At 49.1% G+C, this 17,256-nt stretch overlaps 6 protein-coding genes across 6 annotated transcripts; 3 read left to right on the forward strand and 3 right to left on the reverse strand.

Annotated features, from left to right (window-relative positions):
* Positions 1 to 3,837: 3,837 nt before the first annotated feature.
* Positions 3,838 to 4,884, forward strand: BDV38DRAFT_270294 (GFA family protein; the record flags this gene model as incomplete). Its single annotated transcript, XM_032057128.1, has 1 exon — positions 3,838 to 4,884. One exon carries the CDS (start codon positions 3,838 to 3,840, stop codon positions 4,882 to 4,884), a length of 1,047 nt encoding a protein of 348 aa, XP_031914818.1.
* A 563-nt stretch (positions 4,885 to 5,447) lies between these two features.
* On the forward strand, positions 5,448 to 7,396 carry BDV38DRAFT_270295 (putative topoisomerase family protein TRF4; the record flags this gene model as incomplete). The annotated part of the gene is made up of 3 exons (XM_032057129.1): positions 5,448 to 5,995; positions 6,059 to 6,749; positions 6,809 to 7,396. 3 exons carry the CDS (start codon positions 5,448 to 5,450, stop codon positions 7,394 to 7,396), a joined length of 1,827 nt encoding a protein of 608 aa, XP_031914819.1.
* An 833-nt stretch (positions 7,397 to 8,229) lies between these two features.
* BDV38DRAFT_243728 (D-arabinose 1-dehydrogenase (NAD(P)(+)) ARA2) lies at positions 8,230 to 10,255 on the reverse strand. Its single transcript, XM_032054250.1, has one exon. The coding sequence runs from the start codon at positions 9,872 to 9,874 to the stop codon at positions 8,456 to 8,458; it is 1,419 nt and encodes a 472-aa protein (XP_031914820.1). The 5' UTR covers positions 9,875 to 10,255; the 3' UTR covers positions 8,230 to 8,455.
* Positions 10,256 to 10,429: 174 nt separating this feature from the next.
* BDV38DRAFT_243730 (import motor complex subunit PAM16) lies at positions 10,430 to 11,852 on the reverse strand. Its single transcript, XM_032054251.1, has 2 exons — positions 11,595 to 11,852; positions 10,430 to 11,501 (listed from the first exon to the last, which is right to left on the reverse strand). Exons 1-2 carry the CDS (start codon positions 11,595 to 11,597, stop codon positions 11,100 to 11,102), a joined length of 405 nt encoding a protein of 134 aa, XP_031914821.1. The 5' UTR covers positions 11,598 to 11,852; the 3' UTR covers positions 10,430 to 11,099.
* Positions 11,853 to 12,222: 370 nt separating this feature from the next.
* BDV38DRAFT_59808 (PEX28-32 family peroxisomal membrane protein) lies at positions 12,223 to 14,754 on the forward strand. The gene is made up of 2 exons (XM_032063606.1): positions 12,223 to 13,908; positions 13,974 to 14,754. Exons 1-2 carry the CDS (start codon positions 12,718 to 12,720, stop codon positions 14,610 to 14,612), a joined length of 1,830 nt encoding a protein of 609 aa, XP_031914822.1. The 5' UTR covers positions 12,223 to 12,717; the 3' UTR covers positions 14,613 to 14,754.
* BDV38DRAFT_59826 (fungal specific transcription factor domain-containing protein) lies at positions 14,454 to 17,185 on the reverse strand. The gene is made up of 4 exons (XM_032063607.1): positions 17,144 to 17,185; positions 15,762 to 16,698; positions 15,507 to 15,710; positions 14,454 to 15,447 (listed from the first exon to the last, which is right to left on the reverse strand). The coding sequence occupies exons 2-4, from the start codon at positions 16,520 to 16,522 to the stop codon at positions 14,952 to 14,954; spliced, it is 1,461 nt and encodes a 486-aa protein (XP_031914823.1). The 5' UTR covers positions 16,523 to 16,698; positions 17,144 to 17,185; the 3' UTR covers positions 14,454 to 14,951.
* Between the last annotated feature and the right edge of the window lie 71 nt (positions 17,186 to 17,256).

The following is a 17,256-nucleotide window of genomic DNA, read 5'->3' on the forward strand; positions in this document are numbered from 1 at the left end:
TTACAGTTCCAGTTAGAACTATTAGGATAAAGATGACGGGGTTGGTGGTGTAGACTCTAGCTTGAATTTCCGCGTCCGCAAAGGCCATTCTAATGAGAGATTCGTTGCTATCTACATAAGAATATAGACGGTCTATGAGGCGGAAGAGTCAAAGTGACTATTGTTCTTCCTAGAGTGTGAGATATTTCGAGGAGAAGCTACACTGACTCCACCCTGAGGCGTCGAGCTCAGGCCTGAACTCATTCTACTTACAAGTTTCAAAGTTTGGACTCAGTGTGGGTGGGTGTGTGTGGTGGGGGGGGAGATGTATTCAAATGCATTCCTTAATACTACGTCCACAGATATATGACTTATATTGGTGGCAACAGACCTCGTTAGCAAGGTTTCTTTATAACCTGTTAATCGCATTACATTACACCCGAGGGTATACCATGAGACGTCACTGGTCCAATAAGAGTAAGAGACTGTTTCATTCTACTACTACTACTACTATTGGATAGCTCGCCCTTACGCACTCGCGCACTCCAATGTCACAAATGTCATACAAAACCACACCGTTGCAGAAACATACTAATGTCACCACTACACACACCTACACTCAAAGAACCCAGCAAGGAAACACTACTCGGCACGAAGGCAATCTTCCGAAGCAAGAAACGTATGTTCAAAAAAAAAAATAAAACGAGAAGTAAAAAGGTAAAGCCATCATCATCACCATCATTCATGCGCGCATGTCCACCCAACTTCTATCCCCGAAGAAAAGGAACAAGAAAAGAAGGAAAGAACACTGCACTTCATCACATCCTCACTGATGCCGCTCGTCGAGAGATAGAAGGGACGTCACCGGACCATCGACGTCTGCGACATGAACTCTTGTCTTGAGGATTGTTGGATCGGTGTCAGGGGTGATGCATTTAGTGCTGTTGTTCCATTGTGAATTTCTATATCTTATTTCTAGGGGGTTATGAGCAGGTAGATAGGTGAGTGCATACCTTGCAAGAGCTGCAAGAGCAAGAGTTGCAGTCGCCGGAGCAGCAGTTGCAGTTGCAGGGAGACATGGTTGTAGAAGGGATTGGTATGAACTGGATTGTTCGAATGAAAGTAGTAGAGTAGTTTGGTATTTGAGAGAGAGTGGTTGTCTGATTCTATCAAGGTACTCAAGCAAGGGCGGGTAGAAGTGGTGTTTATATATCCTCAAGATACTGCCGATCAAGCCCTATTTACTACCCAAGGACAGACAGAATACAGTTCAGAACCCCCACCAATACGTTGACGCCCATCAGCCACGCATGATATTCAACGTCTGCTGACTAGGGTAGCAAAAAGCAAAAGAAAAGAAAGCCAAGGATAACAAAAAGCAGGTTGTGACACCCGTAGCCAGCATGGTTGGACACAGGTCAACAGGTACATCCCCCCCACCATGATAGAAAGTTTGCTTCCCTAGTATCGGACCATTCAGAAGGACCCCGGCATTAGTGGGGCTTGATCGGGGCGCTTGGAGATACGACGATCTGCGTTGTTTTCCCTTCCTTTTTGTGACCCTCCTTCGCTGAGGTCATGGGAGCTCTCTCACTATGGAGGGTGAGATAGTCATAGATTGGCAAAATGTACGACGGTTGTATTCGATTCTAGGTTGTCTTTTGCGTATCCGTTGAGGAACGCATGGATAGGCTGCCTGAGCTATTTCTCTATGACGCTACAGCACGTAACTGTCTCTCCTATTCTGTCGGAGTACAGGGTATGAGTGTGTTGTGCTGTTGGAAGGTCTTCCGTCATGCCACGTTGTGGGTGCAAGTGGGGGGGGAGCTGTTGGGAAGTGAGGCAACTAGTCAGAGGCTTTTGCGGTGCGCTCCTTGAGGGATTTGATTCATTGAACAGCGGTACTAATATGGTTTTTTCATTCATTTCTTCAAAAGAGTGGGGCTAGAAAACTTGGATCCTGGCAGTTATCTAATGATGGATGGGCTGTATACTTTTATGCATGTCACACATGCGTGGCTTTGTCTTTGAAGGCGGAGAGATAGAATCTCGATTCTCGATTCTCAAGCTAGCTGTTCAGACCACAACCGGTAATAGAACATATTTCGGTGAATTTGAAGAGCCTCTACGATCACCGCATCTGAACAAGTTGTATATAGTAGCCGTTGCCTCTTACCTTTCAACACGAAGCGTAGAGTCTTCACACGGAACAAAAGAATCAGTGATAGTCAAGCCTTCTCCGCCTAATAGTTATTGGTCCACCACTCCGGTGATGGTTACATGGGCCTTGGACTGGATATCCCCCAAGAAGCCCGTAGATAGTATGAGTTGCGTTACGCGGAACTATGTCGTCCGCTGAGACGAACCAACAGACGACCAAGGTGCCGAGGAACGATTTCAAACCGGCCCACGCGCGGGTGCCGCAGGAAAGGAAAAGAAAACAAAAAAAAGTTACGTTGGTGGATTATGTAGGAGATATTCGGCCGGTTCCGATTTAGAGTTGAAATGGGGGGCATGTTCGGAGGGTAGAAGATAATCTGGTTGATCGAAGAGCAGGCAACGACGATGGCAAAAAAGGGAGAATCATGTAAGCCATGTTGCTTTGAGAAGTTACAGGATATTGGACTCTCTGTATTAAATGCATATCACGTTGGTCCTTCAGACTCTTCCTCACACACGCTGTGATCCCATGATCCCGACATACCCCGCCTTTTTGGTGCCTGAGGATGGCTCATCACCTACCGAACCCTCAAGAGATGAAACGCTTCAAGATAACGCTTGGAACTACGAGTCGGCGAGGTCGATCTAAAGGATTCTCTACGTTGGCGACTACTGTCAGGTACTCTTGACGATGATGGCAAGTCAATCTATTCTTTGCTTGAAGTGACGCCTATCACCTGTCTTCAGGCACACACAGGAAACCCCACCCCGGCAACCCCAATTCTGATTTTATGCAATGATCTTCTCACAGGGAGTGAAGCGACGTCTCATTTATTTCTAGCAGGATAGAGCAGTCAGTCAAATCACTGTGACCAAGGTAGGCCAGGAGACAGCACACTTACGGGGCACTGGCACTGGCCGGCGGGGCACTGGCAGGAGGCGCCACAGCTGCAACCGTGATCAGAACCTGTTCAAGTTGATGATTAGCACAATCACATTCCTCTATTAGAAAATAGAATAGCCGGCCTAAACTAGTATTCTAGTCGAGGAGAAATCCATCAACATTTGGGCAGGGAAATGCAGATGGGAGAGAAGCGAGGATATGGAATAACAAACAAAACCCCCACTATTACCCCACCAATAATGGGAGAAAGGAAAGGACTGAGCCATGACTAACCCATGATGTATTGGAGGATTGAGTTTGGTATCTTTAAAAAAGAAAAGAGATCTAACGTGATTGTTCTCGTAGGCAAGTGGTTTGGAAGAGAGACTTGAGAAGAGGAAGGAGGGTTCGTATTTTATAGGCGAAAAAAAGGGTATTTATAGCCGCGGCGACGGATGCGTCTCTTTGATTGAATCAAACTCCATCGCCCCATAGAACCACCCGCTCCCCTCTCAGTAGGGCGCGTGGACCTGAGCGCATTTCTGCATGACAAGTGAACAGCTTAACTCACCCTCCTTGCTAATCGCCGCTGACCGCACCAAACAGTCAACCTCGTGCCCGGCTCATCTGCGTATATACCGAGGTTTACACCGTGTGGCTTGTAAGATTCCCAATGCATAGGCAGATACAAGATCATTATTAGTGCAGACCAGTCATTACTTAACCAATACAAATACCGAAATCCTATACAGGGGTTTCTCTACAGTTAAACCTATCACGGCCACCAGCTGATCGCCAGCATGCAGAATGATGAGATGATTCATCGCATCTCTTGCTTGTGTGGAAAAGCGACACAAGAGGTGGTGCTAGGGGCAGACCCTGCTATCCTCAATTTATGTCACTGCATGGCGTGTAGGGCAATCACCGGGCAACTATATTCTTCATACCATCTCCTACAGACTCGCCCATTGAACATTGACCGCTTCTGCGAATATAGACAGTCTGCCGTCACAAGCCGATATTTCTGTAGGACCTGTGGCGCCCATGTATTTGCGCATCTGAAGCATACAGGACAGTACTTCGTCGCAGCGGGACTGATAGTGGAGGGCTCTTGTCGAACCAAAACCATATGGCATTGGCGAACGAGTGATACCCAGGATGGCGGTTTGGCTGCCTTTCTTCCCGGTGAATCCAAGGAAACAGTGTCCCCATGTTGGCTCGAGCTTAGCTCCAACAACCAACCCAGCGATTCCGCCGAAATATCGCCGGCGGACGACAAGAGTCATAGCTTGCGAGCTCGTTGTCACTGTGGGGGCGTTGTGTTCTACATCACTCTGCCAGACTCCAATTCCATTAAGCCATCCTCCCCGTGGCCGGACCTGTTAGTTCCTTACTACAAGAGCTCATCGGAAAACGCTCAGGATGTGAAATGGTGGCTTCGAGATAGAAACGCCAGGTATTTAGCTGGAACCTGTGCCTGTCGATCATGCCGGCTAGCCAGCGGATTCCCTATTCAAACGTGGGCATTTATTCCAAAATCAAATATTGTCAACGCCAGTGGGTCACCTTTGGTGTTCACTGAAACTACGATGCAGCGGTATGAAAGCTCACCCGACATCTATCGAGAATTTTGCAACCGCTGTGGTGCAACAATCTTTTGGCACTGTAAAGAAAGACCGCTAGTAATAGACGTGAGTGTTGGGTTACTTCAATCCAACAGCGGCACCAGAGCTGAAGAACTATTGGAATGGCATACTGAGAGAGTGAGCTTTGCAGAAATGGCAGAGGATCCGCAGTTGATGCAACAGTTGGAGTCTGGTTTGAAAGAGTGGTCGGGGAAGCAGAAAATATGCGGAAAATGAAGATTCTGCTGATGGAAATCTGAAAGATTTTCATTTGGAATCCATATTCTCGTGTAATTATTCCCATCTTCTGTTTCTTTTGCCTTTTTATGCTGTCTAGCAAGGTCTCTGTAGAGTAGATGTTCTGGTCTTTGTGGGCATCACACCTTCACCGCCTACCCAAGGAAGAGTATCTGGCAAAAAGAAAAAAAAATGGGTGTAAAATCATAAAAAAGTCCCGCGTAAGTGTTTCGTGACGCTGCAACTAACCGGCTTCTTCACATCGATCGCCTCGCCTTATCATTTTCTGTCCTTTTAATTCGCAACCCCCATTACACAGGGGCTCTATCGCCATGCCACCACCATTCCAGTTCCGTGGCAACGACAGGCGGTCGCAGAATCACCACCACCCCAAGCCTGAGTTCACATTTCGCTATTCGCGACCCCCAACATCCGAGCGACCGCTTCTCAGATCGAAGAGAGAAACTACGCCAGAGCTCTTGGTTGCCCCGGAAAATGGCGATGATAAGCCAGCGCTGAAGTTTGCGCCTATTGAGAGCCTCAGCGATAGCGAGGAAGCTGACATGGACGTGTCCTCCGATGAGAATGATGACGAGTCGCGTCCTCGCAAGAAGCGCGCCCTCGAGTCGAACAACTCCAACACACCTGCCTCAGCGCCCACCCCACCTCCCGCTCCCAAGTGGTCCAATCCAGACCCATACACAGTTCTACCGCCACCAGATGAGACTCAGTCAAAGAGAGTTGACGTGGTCAAGCTGATCCGTAAGGCCCGGATAGCTGCCAGCGCGCAACCAGCGAAAACAGACGCAGTCGCAGACAATGAGGATTTCATTTCGTTAGGTGGCCTGGTGGACGAGGAAGAAAGCAAATACCAGCCTCCACAGGACGCGCCCATGGGGCCAAGGAGCCAAATGCAGGGAAGAGAATCTGCAGTTGGAAGCCGGAAAAGAACGCATGACGATGAATTAAAGGGTGTTTCCAAGAAGACGGGCAAACCTCTGAATAGGTATTATTCGGATGGCTCAATCATTGACGAGTGGAGAGTGCGCCCGTCTGAGACGGGCGCGCCTTGGTTTAACCATATGACGCCTACATTGCACTTGGGTACAAGGTCGGTCCGAACCAACTCAACTCTACTTCAATACATCAATCCCATTCTAATAAGCTAGTACAGACTGCACAACGAAATCCTGTCCTTTTATCATTGGGTGAAACCAGTGCAATACGAACAGATCGTCCGAGCAGACTTGATTGAGCGCCTCCAAACGGCATTTCAAAGCAGGTATTATGGGGTGCAGCTTCGTGCATTTGGTTCGTTTGCCTCAGGGCTGTACCTTCCAACTGCCGATATAGATCTAGTTCTACTCTCATCCAACTTCATGCGTCATGGTATCAAAACTTTTGGCGAACGAAAGGGGCAGATTTACGCCTTCTCTGCATTCCTCAGGAATTTAGATATTGCTGTACCCGGTTCAATAGAGACGATCGCGCATGCTCGGGTTCCCATCCTGAAGTTTGTGGATAAAATGACTGGCCTGAGAGTGGACTTATCGTTCGACAATGATAGCGGACTAGTCGCCAACAATACTTTCCAGCAATGGAAGTCTGAATATCCTGCCATGCCCGTTATTGTTTCGGTGATTAAACAATTTTTGCTGCTTCGAGGGCTGAACGAAGTCCCTTGTGGCGGCTTGGGAGGATTTTCTATCACCTGTCTTGTGACAAGCCTTCTACAGCACCTTCCACATGGCCCTATGTCGCAAAATTTAGGCTGTGTTCTCATGGATTTCTTTGAATTTTATGGTCATGAATTTGACTATGAAACTGTTGGTATACGGATGGAACCACCAGGCTATTTTAACAAGGTAAGGAAGAGTTCTAACCGTCCAATTATGAGGCTTCGTGGCTGACCTTGGTTTGACAGAGAGTCTACAAAGTTTATCGGGATAACAAGGATGCCCGCCTCTCGATTGAGGATCCAAATAATGCCGACAACGATGTTTCCGGAGGAACGCGCGAAATTGCTTTGATTTTCAAATCATTCCGGGATGCATATCGCCTCTTGAAAGACCGCATGGTTTCTACGGCCATGACAGGAGATCAACAAAACAGCATCTTGGAATCCATCATCGCAGCAAACTATGATGAATACACCGAGCAAAGGTGGCAGCTACGCCAAATCTTCCAGACGCATCCCAGATTCGCTCGGTATCAGGCCCCACCCTCGCCTCCTCCACCTCCTCAAAGCCCTCCACCGGCTGATTCGGCTCCACCTCCACCATTGCCACCCAACTCTCCACCTCCCTCTCAGGAGCCCAAGGAGAAATTGACCAAGCTGCAAAGGAAACAACAAGCCTCGCGGGAACGTGCCGCTCGTTTGAAGCGACTGCGGCCTGACCTGCCTTCCGTTCCAGACTCTATCACCAATGAACAAGCCTTGATTGTCGGCGGCTACAAAAGCCAGTCTGACATGGACAGAGATCTCGCTAACCGTGAGAAAGAAATGAAGTAGTGAACCGAGACTAATGGCATTCGCAGAGTGTCGAGTTATGTATACATACGTTCTTCTCTGGGCACAGATATGTCTAGTACAGGTTCCATCCTACCCACATAGGATCACCTCTCTGTTCACCTATTTATCATGGACTTTGTTTTTAACGTCAGATACCCATTATCATGAGCGTGCGAGATTCGTTGGATGGACCGTTTTTGTTATCATTACTGAGCAATTCTAAGCTTCTGACAGCGCTGCGGCCTCGCCTTGTCTCTATTCAGTTTCCTAACTCGTCACAGTCATGACGACAACGAAAAGTCCCCCCAAAGCTCGTTTCTTGCGTAAAGACCGGTTGGTTATCTCTCCTATTCATACTTAGCGCTTTCCTCCACTGCTCATGTAGCCTCCTTTCTCGGCTCCTCGCTAACCGCCTCGCAGGTTTCACGATTACCGTGTCACCCGCTGCAAGCGTTTTGGTTTCAGGTAAATTCTCCAGAAGACCAAGCTTGCTCATTCCTGCTCTGGCAGGCGCTAGACAGACACAGAAACAGACATTGATAGTAAAAATCAATCCAATTTGGTACAGTGATGGCAGGTTTTCCTGTCGCTGTTCTTTTCCTTTCCACCTCCTTCTCACCAAGGAAGCGCTATACGCGATTGCTTGGAGAGGATGATTTGGTCTGGAGTCGATATTTTAGTTCAAGTTCCTTAATCAAATGAGGTAAGATTTAATGATGTAATATATATAAATGTGCGTGTGTGATAATCTACACACCTAATTCCTCACAAAAGTATTAGATTTACAATTTTATTTTATTTTATTTTTACTTTCCAGTTGTATTTCTGTTTTCCCATGCTTAGCATTGTTTGCAGAAAATATACTGTATTTACGTATAGAAGATTCAGACACCATATATCATAAGTCTATTTGATTCGGCAAATAACATCACTCATACCAGCCACTCAGTCGTAAAAATAATTCCGTTTGATCATCAATGGAAAAGGAGGAACAAACCAAAAGCCATCCTCCCCGGTCTATTTTTGAGCAAAATCATATACAATGGAAGAATCTGATATTTACAACGCAACATCCGAAGGGGCTGCATCGACGGGTATCCTCGTATCTACTGCATCCAACGGGGGAGTAATCATCGTTTGACCATCCGGTGTAGCAGGAGCTGCCTTTTCCCGTCCTGCGGAAGTAAGTCCAGCCAGTTCCGATCTCAAGGCGAGATGCTCGGCAGACAAAGTGTTGACGAAATCCGTTCCAGGACTTGGCCAGACAAAGTCCACCCATTCGGAGCCGAGGATCGCCTGGATTTCCTGGGCAAGGGTTAAAATGCGGTGACGACGGGAGTTTGACCATGCGCGGTCAGTGATGATCCCTTCTGAGGGAGTGAGGATTGTAGGGGCTTGGACGGCTGAAGGGACGGCGGCTGGGTTGGATTGGGTATTGCCAGTTTCGGTGATTTCTTCGTCGTCTTTGTTTTCTAGACCCTCGATGATACTGTGCCAGACTCGGAGCGTCTCGTTTAGTTCGTCTAGGTTGCTCACGCCCATCACGCTGACGCCAAGTCGCTCGCCGGTTCCCATGTTCACAACGGAGAGGAAGCCCGGATCCGCATCCGCAGACCGAGCCAAAGGCGGGCCCAGAGCGCCGGCTTTGGCGCCCTCGCGGAGCCACGACTCGAGCGCAAACCGGATAGCAATTACTTCGATCTTCTCACCCTGAGTATCGGCCCATTCTGCAGCGCGGTGGATTGCGCTTCTCAACCCGTCCGGAGCGGGGTGGAAGTCTCCCATACTACCAATTGGTACACCTGAGCGACGCAACAGACCCATTCCTAATGGCGAAGCATTGGGAATCACGTCGACGCCAGCAGCCACAAGACGGGGCAGAGCTTCGGTGAGCAGCCGGGTATTCTGCAGGGTGAAATTGGCATAAGACATGACGATGTCGAGCGGCTCGCCCGTCTCCCGTAGGATCATTTCCGCAAGATCACTCAGTACATCAACAGGATATCCAGATATACCCACATAGTGAATCGTCCCCGCTGTGTCGCGGATGCGGCGTAGTTCCCGGACGGCCTCTAGCACCTCTTGTGGAGAGACAAATTCGACATCGTGGCAGTAGACTACGTCAAGGTAGTCGGTGTGGAGACGACGAAGACTGCGCTGAATGCTATATCGCACCCATTCCGGGGAGTAATCGAACGAAGAAGACGCGACTCGACCGACTTTAGTGAGCAAGCGGTATGTGTAGCGGGGAAAGTTGGACTGGACGAAATCTGTGGCCAGCGCTCGGCCGAGGAGTTCCTCCGCGGGGCCATAGTAGGGTGATGTGTCAAAGGCACGGACACCACCAGCGAGGGCACGATGGACTAATTCTGTTGTAGGGAGGGCGTAGGGATCGGGGTTGTACTGAGAGTTGAATGTCGCAGTGCCCATGACCAGTGGCGGCAAATTCGCCGACAGCGGAAGTGAGGGGCGGCCCATTGTCGCGGTCAAAGAAGAGTTCTGCGAGGGACTCAAACGGAGTTGAGCGATGGTGAACTACTCTATAAGCATCGACGGTATGTAAAACAGGGTGAGAGAAGAGGTTAAGGGAGGGGCAATGAGCGTTGATAAGCGATCGGAGATCTGGACAGTGGCCGGACTTTTTCGATTTCTAACCATCGGCGCGGAACGTCCGCTCGGGATGGCGCCATAGCTGTAGCCCCATGGGCTCCCGGAGATTCATTGTCACAAAGGGAGGGGCTGCAGATGGAAGAGCCTAAAGAATTACACGGGGTATCGTCCCCACCAAATGAGAGCGGTGCTGTCTGGTTTGCGTGAACTTGATTGTTAGGATCCCTTCCTGCATATGGCGGGTGTTCCTGATTATCTCGGCTCAAGGCGGTGATCAACGTCGGCGGCAATTGACTTTGTTTTTTTTTTTTTTTTTTCCTTCTCTTCCTCTCGTCCCTTTTGCCCCTCAAACTCTATTGTCTTATTATGTAAGCCCAACAGTCTTCCTGATGGATAACTTATTCTTAACAGGTAATTCACAAATGTCAATAGATGGCGGTTACATTTATACACACTTTAATCATCGCACCTAGACTGAGGGCACAGAATGGGTCCTTATAGTACATGAACAACGCTGTGTCTAGAACACAAGAGTGGAGTAGAGGTCATAATCAAAGGGAGCACATGGAGGATCAAAGCAAGATGGATAGACGTGGCGAGCACAGAAGGTGGTAGTCCGATCCCGCAAATATCCTCGACATAATCCGATCCATCTGTAGCTCCAGGCCTTCCGACAAATACTATACACAAAATCATATAATCCGAATGAGATAAGCGGGGATGCATCGAATGACAGGGTCGGCTTCGTGGCACGCAGAATGATTCACCTCCGATTCCGACACCAATGTCTTCCACCGCTACCTGACCCGGAGTATAAAGAATGGGGGAATTAGAAAACAAATCTAGAACTCTCTCCAACCCGGATGTTGGAATTACCAAAACGCCATGCTATGCTGCAAAAACCGAGAGGGAATATGTAATAAGTCGATGGAGTTTATAGGTTTCTTTCGGTCTCTCGTATATGCTCGATGCGGTCGCCTCAACCGTGGAGGGCGTTCGTTTTGATCGACCCGAGATTTGAAAGGCGTCCCTGGAAGCAGTCCCGAAGTATTCCATCTCTAGACTCCAGCGCCAAGGAGTCACCGGTCAATCCTTAATCCTTGTAAACCTTGGGCTTCCAGCCCTCACGTAATTCCTTCTCTTGGGCAGCTTTCTGTTCCGCCTGGCGGAGTTCCATCTCTATCCTTTCCCGTGCGCGAAGGATTTTGCTCTGAAGGTAGAAACTGCCTCCCTTTTGTGGGTCGTTCAAATCGAACAGCTTCTTGAATCGTTCCATCACATGTTCCAAGTTGGTCTCACCACCCTGGGGAGGCTTCACGTTAAGAATTTTGCAAGCCTCATCGAGGGTCAAACCGGACGAAGAGAAGCTGCTTCCACCCTTGCCCTTGACTGCCTGATACTTGCCGGTAGCGGAAGCCTGCTTGTAAGCCTCGGCGAAGGCTCGACCGAAGACTCGGGCACCCGTAACAACGACTTGAGAAACGAGACGGTGGGCCTGATAGGAACGGAAACCCCCATTAGTGAACTGAATCGAAAGGCGTGGAGGGAAAGCAAACAATCACATCGTGGATAGACATCGGCGACTTACCATGTTAGCTAAATGTGGATTGAACGGTGGTACTTCAGAGCCAAGAAAACAGACAAAGAATACAAAGGTAAGGAGACGCGACAAAAACAAAGTCTGCGATCGCGGTAAGATACACGCAAGGCAGGCAACAGTTGCGTTTCTGGCGGTCCGGGAGAGATCAAGAAAGGTTGGATGGCGATGGAAACAGACGGAGGTTTGAGACCGCAACGGCAATGGAAAAATTTCGGCAGCGGTATTGTCTCCGTACCTGGTACCGCCATCGGGCTCGGGACCAACGACGGCTGTAATTTTCCATGACTGGCTGGGGCGACTTCGGAACGATTCCTAACTTACAGCTGTATGTAAGTTAAGTATGGACATCCACTAGGACTCCGTAGTTATTGATTACTGGTTACTGGTATGTATGTAGTATGTACTGTACTCCGTACCTTGGCACGGTTTGTTGGCTGTTTCTACAATCGAAACCTCAGTGCTGATGGACAGGGATCGCTAGAGGACTACGGTTATTTTCTTTTTGGGGGTATATAGAAATATATACTGTGTATATATTTCCCCAAGAAATCAAATAATATTTAGGCTCATTTTTGAATATTTTTTTTTTCTTATCCCCTCTTCTCGCAACGACTCCCATATTTAGTAAGGAAGATTTGCTGACACCTTACTTTTGGCATTAACTCCCCATTGTCACATGTCCCGAGAACCAGCGAAAAGCTTCAACTGTTTCCTCCCGCGGGACTTTCTGCAGTTTGTTCCCCCGCAGGCGATCAAATATTCTGGGTTGACCGTCGGTTCCTGAGATCTTCGACTAGACCGGGGTTGCTCGTGATCTCCAACCCTTTTCTTCGACCTTCTGTCCTCATTTTTCTTTTCTTTTCTTTCCTTTCTTCTTTTTCTTCCCTATGCGCGTGCTCACCGCCCGCAATGAGCCAACTGGTTACATATGACGTCTCTGTTGGATGGCAGCTCTCGGTATGTTATCCTTGTTTCGTGTGCCTGAGTCCACAAACTCCAACTTCACCCCCATCATCAGCTGAACGCTTATTCCCTGCTCCCTCCCCCACATTCTTTCTCCGCGTGAGGAGGGAAGTGTTCTTCAGAGCACTTCTACATAGATGCTGATGGCATGGCAGACGATATTCCGTGGATAGATTCCATGGCCCCATCAACTTCCGCGCAGGACCATGCTGATTCTCAGCCCCCAACGGTCGCTGCTTTCTCTCCAACGACCATCTCCGGCTCATCGCTAGCATCCCGACAGCGCTCTAGCATTATCGTACATCGCAAATCCCCTCTATTGGTCGCGACTCCCCCACCGATCACTCGGGCCTTAGCCTACTCCCACCCCTTTATCTTGCCATTGAATAAGCTAGTGGGCTTATTGACATGGACCACCGACGATGCATGGCAAAGTTTCCTCCTAGTATCGGTCTTCTGGACGGTCGTCCTCTATGGTGATGCCATCATTCTATGGGCCGGTCCGCCCCTGGTGGTGATCGGACTCATTCTAGGAATGTATTGGAGACGCTACTCCCCCTTATCGACCAGATCCATATCCGGAGAGAAACCAGGCCATCAGAGAGCTCCTTCGGAGAGCTCCTTACGCCATCATGACAGCCTCGATGAGATTGTTGAGACGATGAGAGCCTTCACGACTCGCTGTAACATGCTTCTAGAACCGTTCCTGGAACTTACGGATTTCTTGTCCACCCAAAGGACGGCTACATCCGCAACCACCAGACCAGCCCTGACCACACTCTTCTTCCGAATCCTCTTTGTAACACCTATCTGGATTGCCCTGACTTTGCCTCCCTTGCACCTCATCACCACGCGTCGTGTTATCTTGATCATTGGCACCATTATCCTCACCTATCACTCCCGACCAGCGAGGGTATCCCGCGTTATCCTATGGAGATCACTAACCGTCCGCCGGATTTGCTCGTTGATCACCGGTCTATCGTTCTCATTGAACGTGGATAAGACACCGTCGGCTCGGACACAAAGCCATGGGCATGCTGCTAGCGTTGCAACCCGTCGACGGGGAGACTCATCCGGCGTGCGCTTTACATTCATCCTATATGAGAACCAACGGCGCTGGCTCGGAATCGGCTGGACCTACTCACTGTTCCCGTCCGAACGAGCTGCATGGACCGATGAGCACCTCAACAATGTGCCATCAAAGGATGAATTTGAGCTACCTGAAGTTCAAAGCGGAAATGCCAAATGGCGCTGGGTAGAAGGGAGTGAGTGGCGCATCGATGGCGCCGATGATGCGAGTGCCAAAGATGGCGGGGGATGGATCTACTATGACAATAAGGTGAGCCTTCTATGGCATTGTTCTAACGTAAGCGATACCATTTCCTAACCGTTAAAATCTCATAGTGGAATGACGGCCGTCGGGGCCAAGATGGCTGGGATCGATACACTCGTCGGAGAAAGTGGTGTCGCGATGCTGAACTCGTGGAGGTCTCATCGACCGCCGATTCGACATCGGCGGAGGCAACGTCCGGCTTAACCCAGGCGCTAGAGAAGGAGAGGGAGAAGAGAAGGGGATCCGGAACCCTTGACGCTTCAACAGTCGATGCTGATTCCGAGAGTCTCGCCGGGTCCACCTCCAAAGCACGGAGACGACGCTGGTTTGGGAATTCGAAGACTGTAAGCGACAAAACCAGCAGCATCTCCTCCTCCACACTACCAGCCTCCAACAATAACTCGTCCGTAGATCTCGGAAGAATAACCTCTGCCACTAGTTCCAGCCGCCCCGGCAAAATCGCCTCCAGGCCGATTAGCGTTCCGTCCTCACAGAAGCTGTCGTCCAGCTACTCCAGTGGCAGCGGCAGTTTAGGTCGGGAAGGAAGCATCCATGGCAGTGCAGCCCATAGCGATAAGAGCGCACGAGACAAGGAGATTGCACACTCGCAAGATCGCTTGGATCGCTGGGGTTCACGCGCTGCAGGAGGCATTGAGAGGGCAGAACGGGAGATGGGATTAGGTGACGAAGTCAATATGGGATTAAGTTAGGTAATTGAGAAGGATGTCGCGAGTCGTTGAGCAGGCTAGTGGTCTTTGACAGGGTATATCGACATTGGCTTTCGCCCGTGTCTCTTCATCGGTCACACAAACCAATTCATGTTTATACCCTTTCATTCCATATATTAATTTTTATATAGCCCCAAAAAATTGACCACGGCTAAAGAAGCAACAAGAGAGTATGCCAATGAATAATTAACCCGCCTATATCCGCTCATAAATACTTAATCTGCCCATAGACCCAAATGCCCACACAGTATACCGATTATATAAAATGTCCTGTAACTCCATGCTAATATTACATCGAATGATATTTTGGTTGAACAAACCTCACGCAAGAATCAAGTCCCACTTCAATTGCTCCAATACATCCAACCAATGCATCTTTTCCCCATTCCAGAGGATATTTAATAACTCCTTAGCCCGCTTCGTATTCCCGATCCCAAAATTACTTTCTAATTTGCTCAACGACTGGGTAACCAGCTCCCTTGCCGTAGGGCTCTCGCTCTCACAGCCCGCGATGAAAAGCGGAAACGTAAGGGCCGAATACTCGCAGTTTTCATCCAGAGGTAAAGACTGGATTCTGTCCAGACAACGACGTAAAGCGACTTGTTTTGTCCGGGAGACGAATGAAGACCACAATGATGGTAAATTTCGAGCTACGGTGCCCTGGCTCATTCGTTCTAGGGTCGAATGGAGGTAAACATACGCGGCGTCGCGGAAACACTCTGCTACCATGCGCAGGCGGACAAGACTTGCGTCTGTGGCTCCTCTGGGGATTATGTATGGGGTTGAGGTGTGTGTCCAGTTTCGGAGTGATGAGTCTCTGTTGAGCGTTAATTATTTAGTCCTTCTTATTCGGTGTTGACACTCGGGATAACATACATTGTGTGGATTTCCAATCCTAGAGCAACGGGATCGTGACTAAGTAAGGGTAGGTCGGCAATTCGGGGGCAGAGTCTGATGATGTCTTCTGTGTATCCGATGTATATGTCGAGTTTTCTGAGGCTTAAAGCTTCTTCACCGGGGATGTAGTTCGTGATTTGTTTACGGTTAGTGACCCTCGCCACGTTGTGCGCATACATGAAACTATGAATTTTGATTAGCAGTGCGTCGTAAGTAATTGGGAGCGCTACATACAGTCCCCACAGAAACTCAGCTGTGTCTTGATCGAACGTGGAAAATCCGCCGCGAGAAACCACTAGTTTCTCCAGTGCGCTCAGGTGCACTGCCCATTGCTTTACACTTCCCCGTACAATTTCGTACTTGCAGAGAAGCGCCACTGCTAAAATTGAGTCTGTGGGGAACCCTTCAACAGGAGACTTTGAAAGAGCCGAGCGGAGACCACTCATTGTGCGCACGTAATAATTAGCTGCTGCAGTCTGCGCGCTCAAGTTACCGCAAGAGCGATTTGCCAAGTGCATTGCGGACACGGCACATAGCGCCTTCATCAAGAGTGGTGATGATAACGCATAGGGAATGATTAAGGATCGTAGAGGATTCTCATCACTTTCCAGATTAGCTAGGAGCCTAGAGCCCTGTTCCATATGGTACTGGAGATAGTGCATTTCGAGTTTCGATAGATGGCTGAGAGATCCGCATTGTTTGGGTACAACAATAGTACAGTTCTCAGAGTGAGTAACACCAAGCGCTATATCGTCGTTTCCATGAGAGTCATTATCTTCATCTCGTGGGGTGCATATCTCAGTTGCGCCGTGATCTGACGGAGTTGATGGACCAGTAGTATAGCCCGAGAACACAGTTGAATTGGGCGAGAGTTGTTCTGCTGGTGCCGCCGGGAAGCTGGCAGATAGGGAAGGCGACGGGCTAACTCGTCGTCGCTTTGGTGGCACAACCTGCTGGAAAATATCTGCGGATGGTTTGAGTGGCTCTGCCCACATTGAGCCATAGCCTTCACAGGTTAGCCCAAGCCTAACACAACTACGACAGCTACGTCAAATGGTCAGCTCCATTACGCTCATTGAAGCACCGGGGAGAATTACCTAGGTTTAGCTTCATCGCACCGCTTGCGACGTTTCTTGCAAGTCAAACAGCCGGATCGAGTCCATTTCGAGCCCTCTCTTCTGGCACGTTTTCTAGTTGTGCCCTGAACAGGGCTTCTTTCGGAGACATTGGCTGCTGTATCAAGTTGATTCATAGTCGGGGAATGTGTATAGCATTGCGTAACAGTCTTATCGGCATAAGGCACGTTGCGCTGGTTATCACTGATAAGCGCGGGGAGTGCAGGTTGTAACTTGAGTCTCCAAACCCCGATGTCGCCCCTCGTTTTATCAGGAGGGCAGCTTGTCTTAAGCAAATACAATGCTAATACTTCGAAGACCCTTTAAAGAAAGATAATGTGAGCAATCAGAACGATTTCCGCCGCTGTAAAAGTAATGGCCCGCGGGTCACGGGGGGAGGAAACTCAAAGACTAGTCCTGAAGGGGAAGGAGATACGCCTGTTATCGAAGGGTGGTTATGTAAGGATTTTCTGAAGTTACCCGCATTTCCATACGTACTACGTATTACATACCGCCACGATCCAAATGTTAGATCTTCCTTGCTCCAATAGCATTATCACCTCTTCAAGATCAGTAGGGATTTAATACGTTCGGTAAGTTTGACCACGGTTTTG

This window comes from Aspergillus pseudotamarii (assembly GCF_009193445.1).
Source record: "Aspergillus pseudotamarii strain CBS 117625 unplaced genomic scaffold BDV38scaffold_19, whole genome shotgun sequence".
NCBI classification, from domain to species: Eukaryota; Fungi; Ascomycota; class Eurotiomycetes; order Eurotiales; family Aspergillaceae; genus Aspergillus; species Aspergillus pseudotamarii.

What these genes read in the sequence shown, in the direction of transcription:
- BDV38DRAFT_59826 (XM_032063607.1), bottom strand. Translation starts at nt 16,522, where the DNA reads ATGTGGGCAGAGCCACTCAAACCATCCGCAGATATTTTCCAGCAGGTT. An exon ending in GCTGAGTTTCTGTGGGGACT is followed by an intron (nt 15,711 to 15,761) that starts GTATGTAGCGCT and finishes CAAAATTCATAG; the next exon opens with TTTCATGTATGCGCACAACG. An exon ending in GGATTGGAAATCCACACAAT is followed by an intron (nt 15,448 to 15,506) that starts GTATGTTATCCC and finishes AACGCTCAACAG; the next exon opens with AGACTCATCACTCCGAAACT.
- BDV38DRAFT_243728 (XM_032054250.1), bottom strand. Translation starts at nt 9,874, where the DNA reads ATGGGCCGCCCCTCACTTCCGCTGTCGGCGAATTTGCCGCCACTGGTC.
- BDV38DRAFT_59808 (XM_032063606.1), top strand. Translation starts at nt 12,718, where the DNA reads ATGGCAGACGATATTCCGTGGATAGATTCCATGGCCCCATCAACTTCC. An exon ending in GGATCTACTATGACAATAAG is followed by an intron (nt 13,909 to 13,973) that starts GTGAGCCTTCTA and finishes AAAATCTCATAG; the next exon opens with TGGAATGACGGCCGTCGGGG.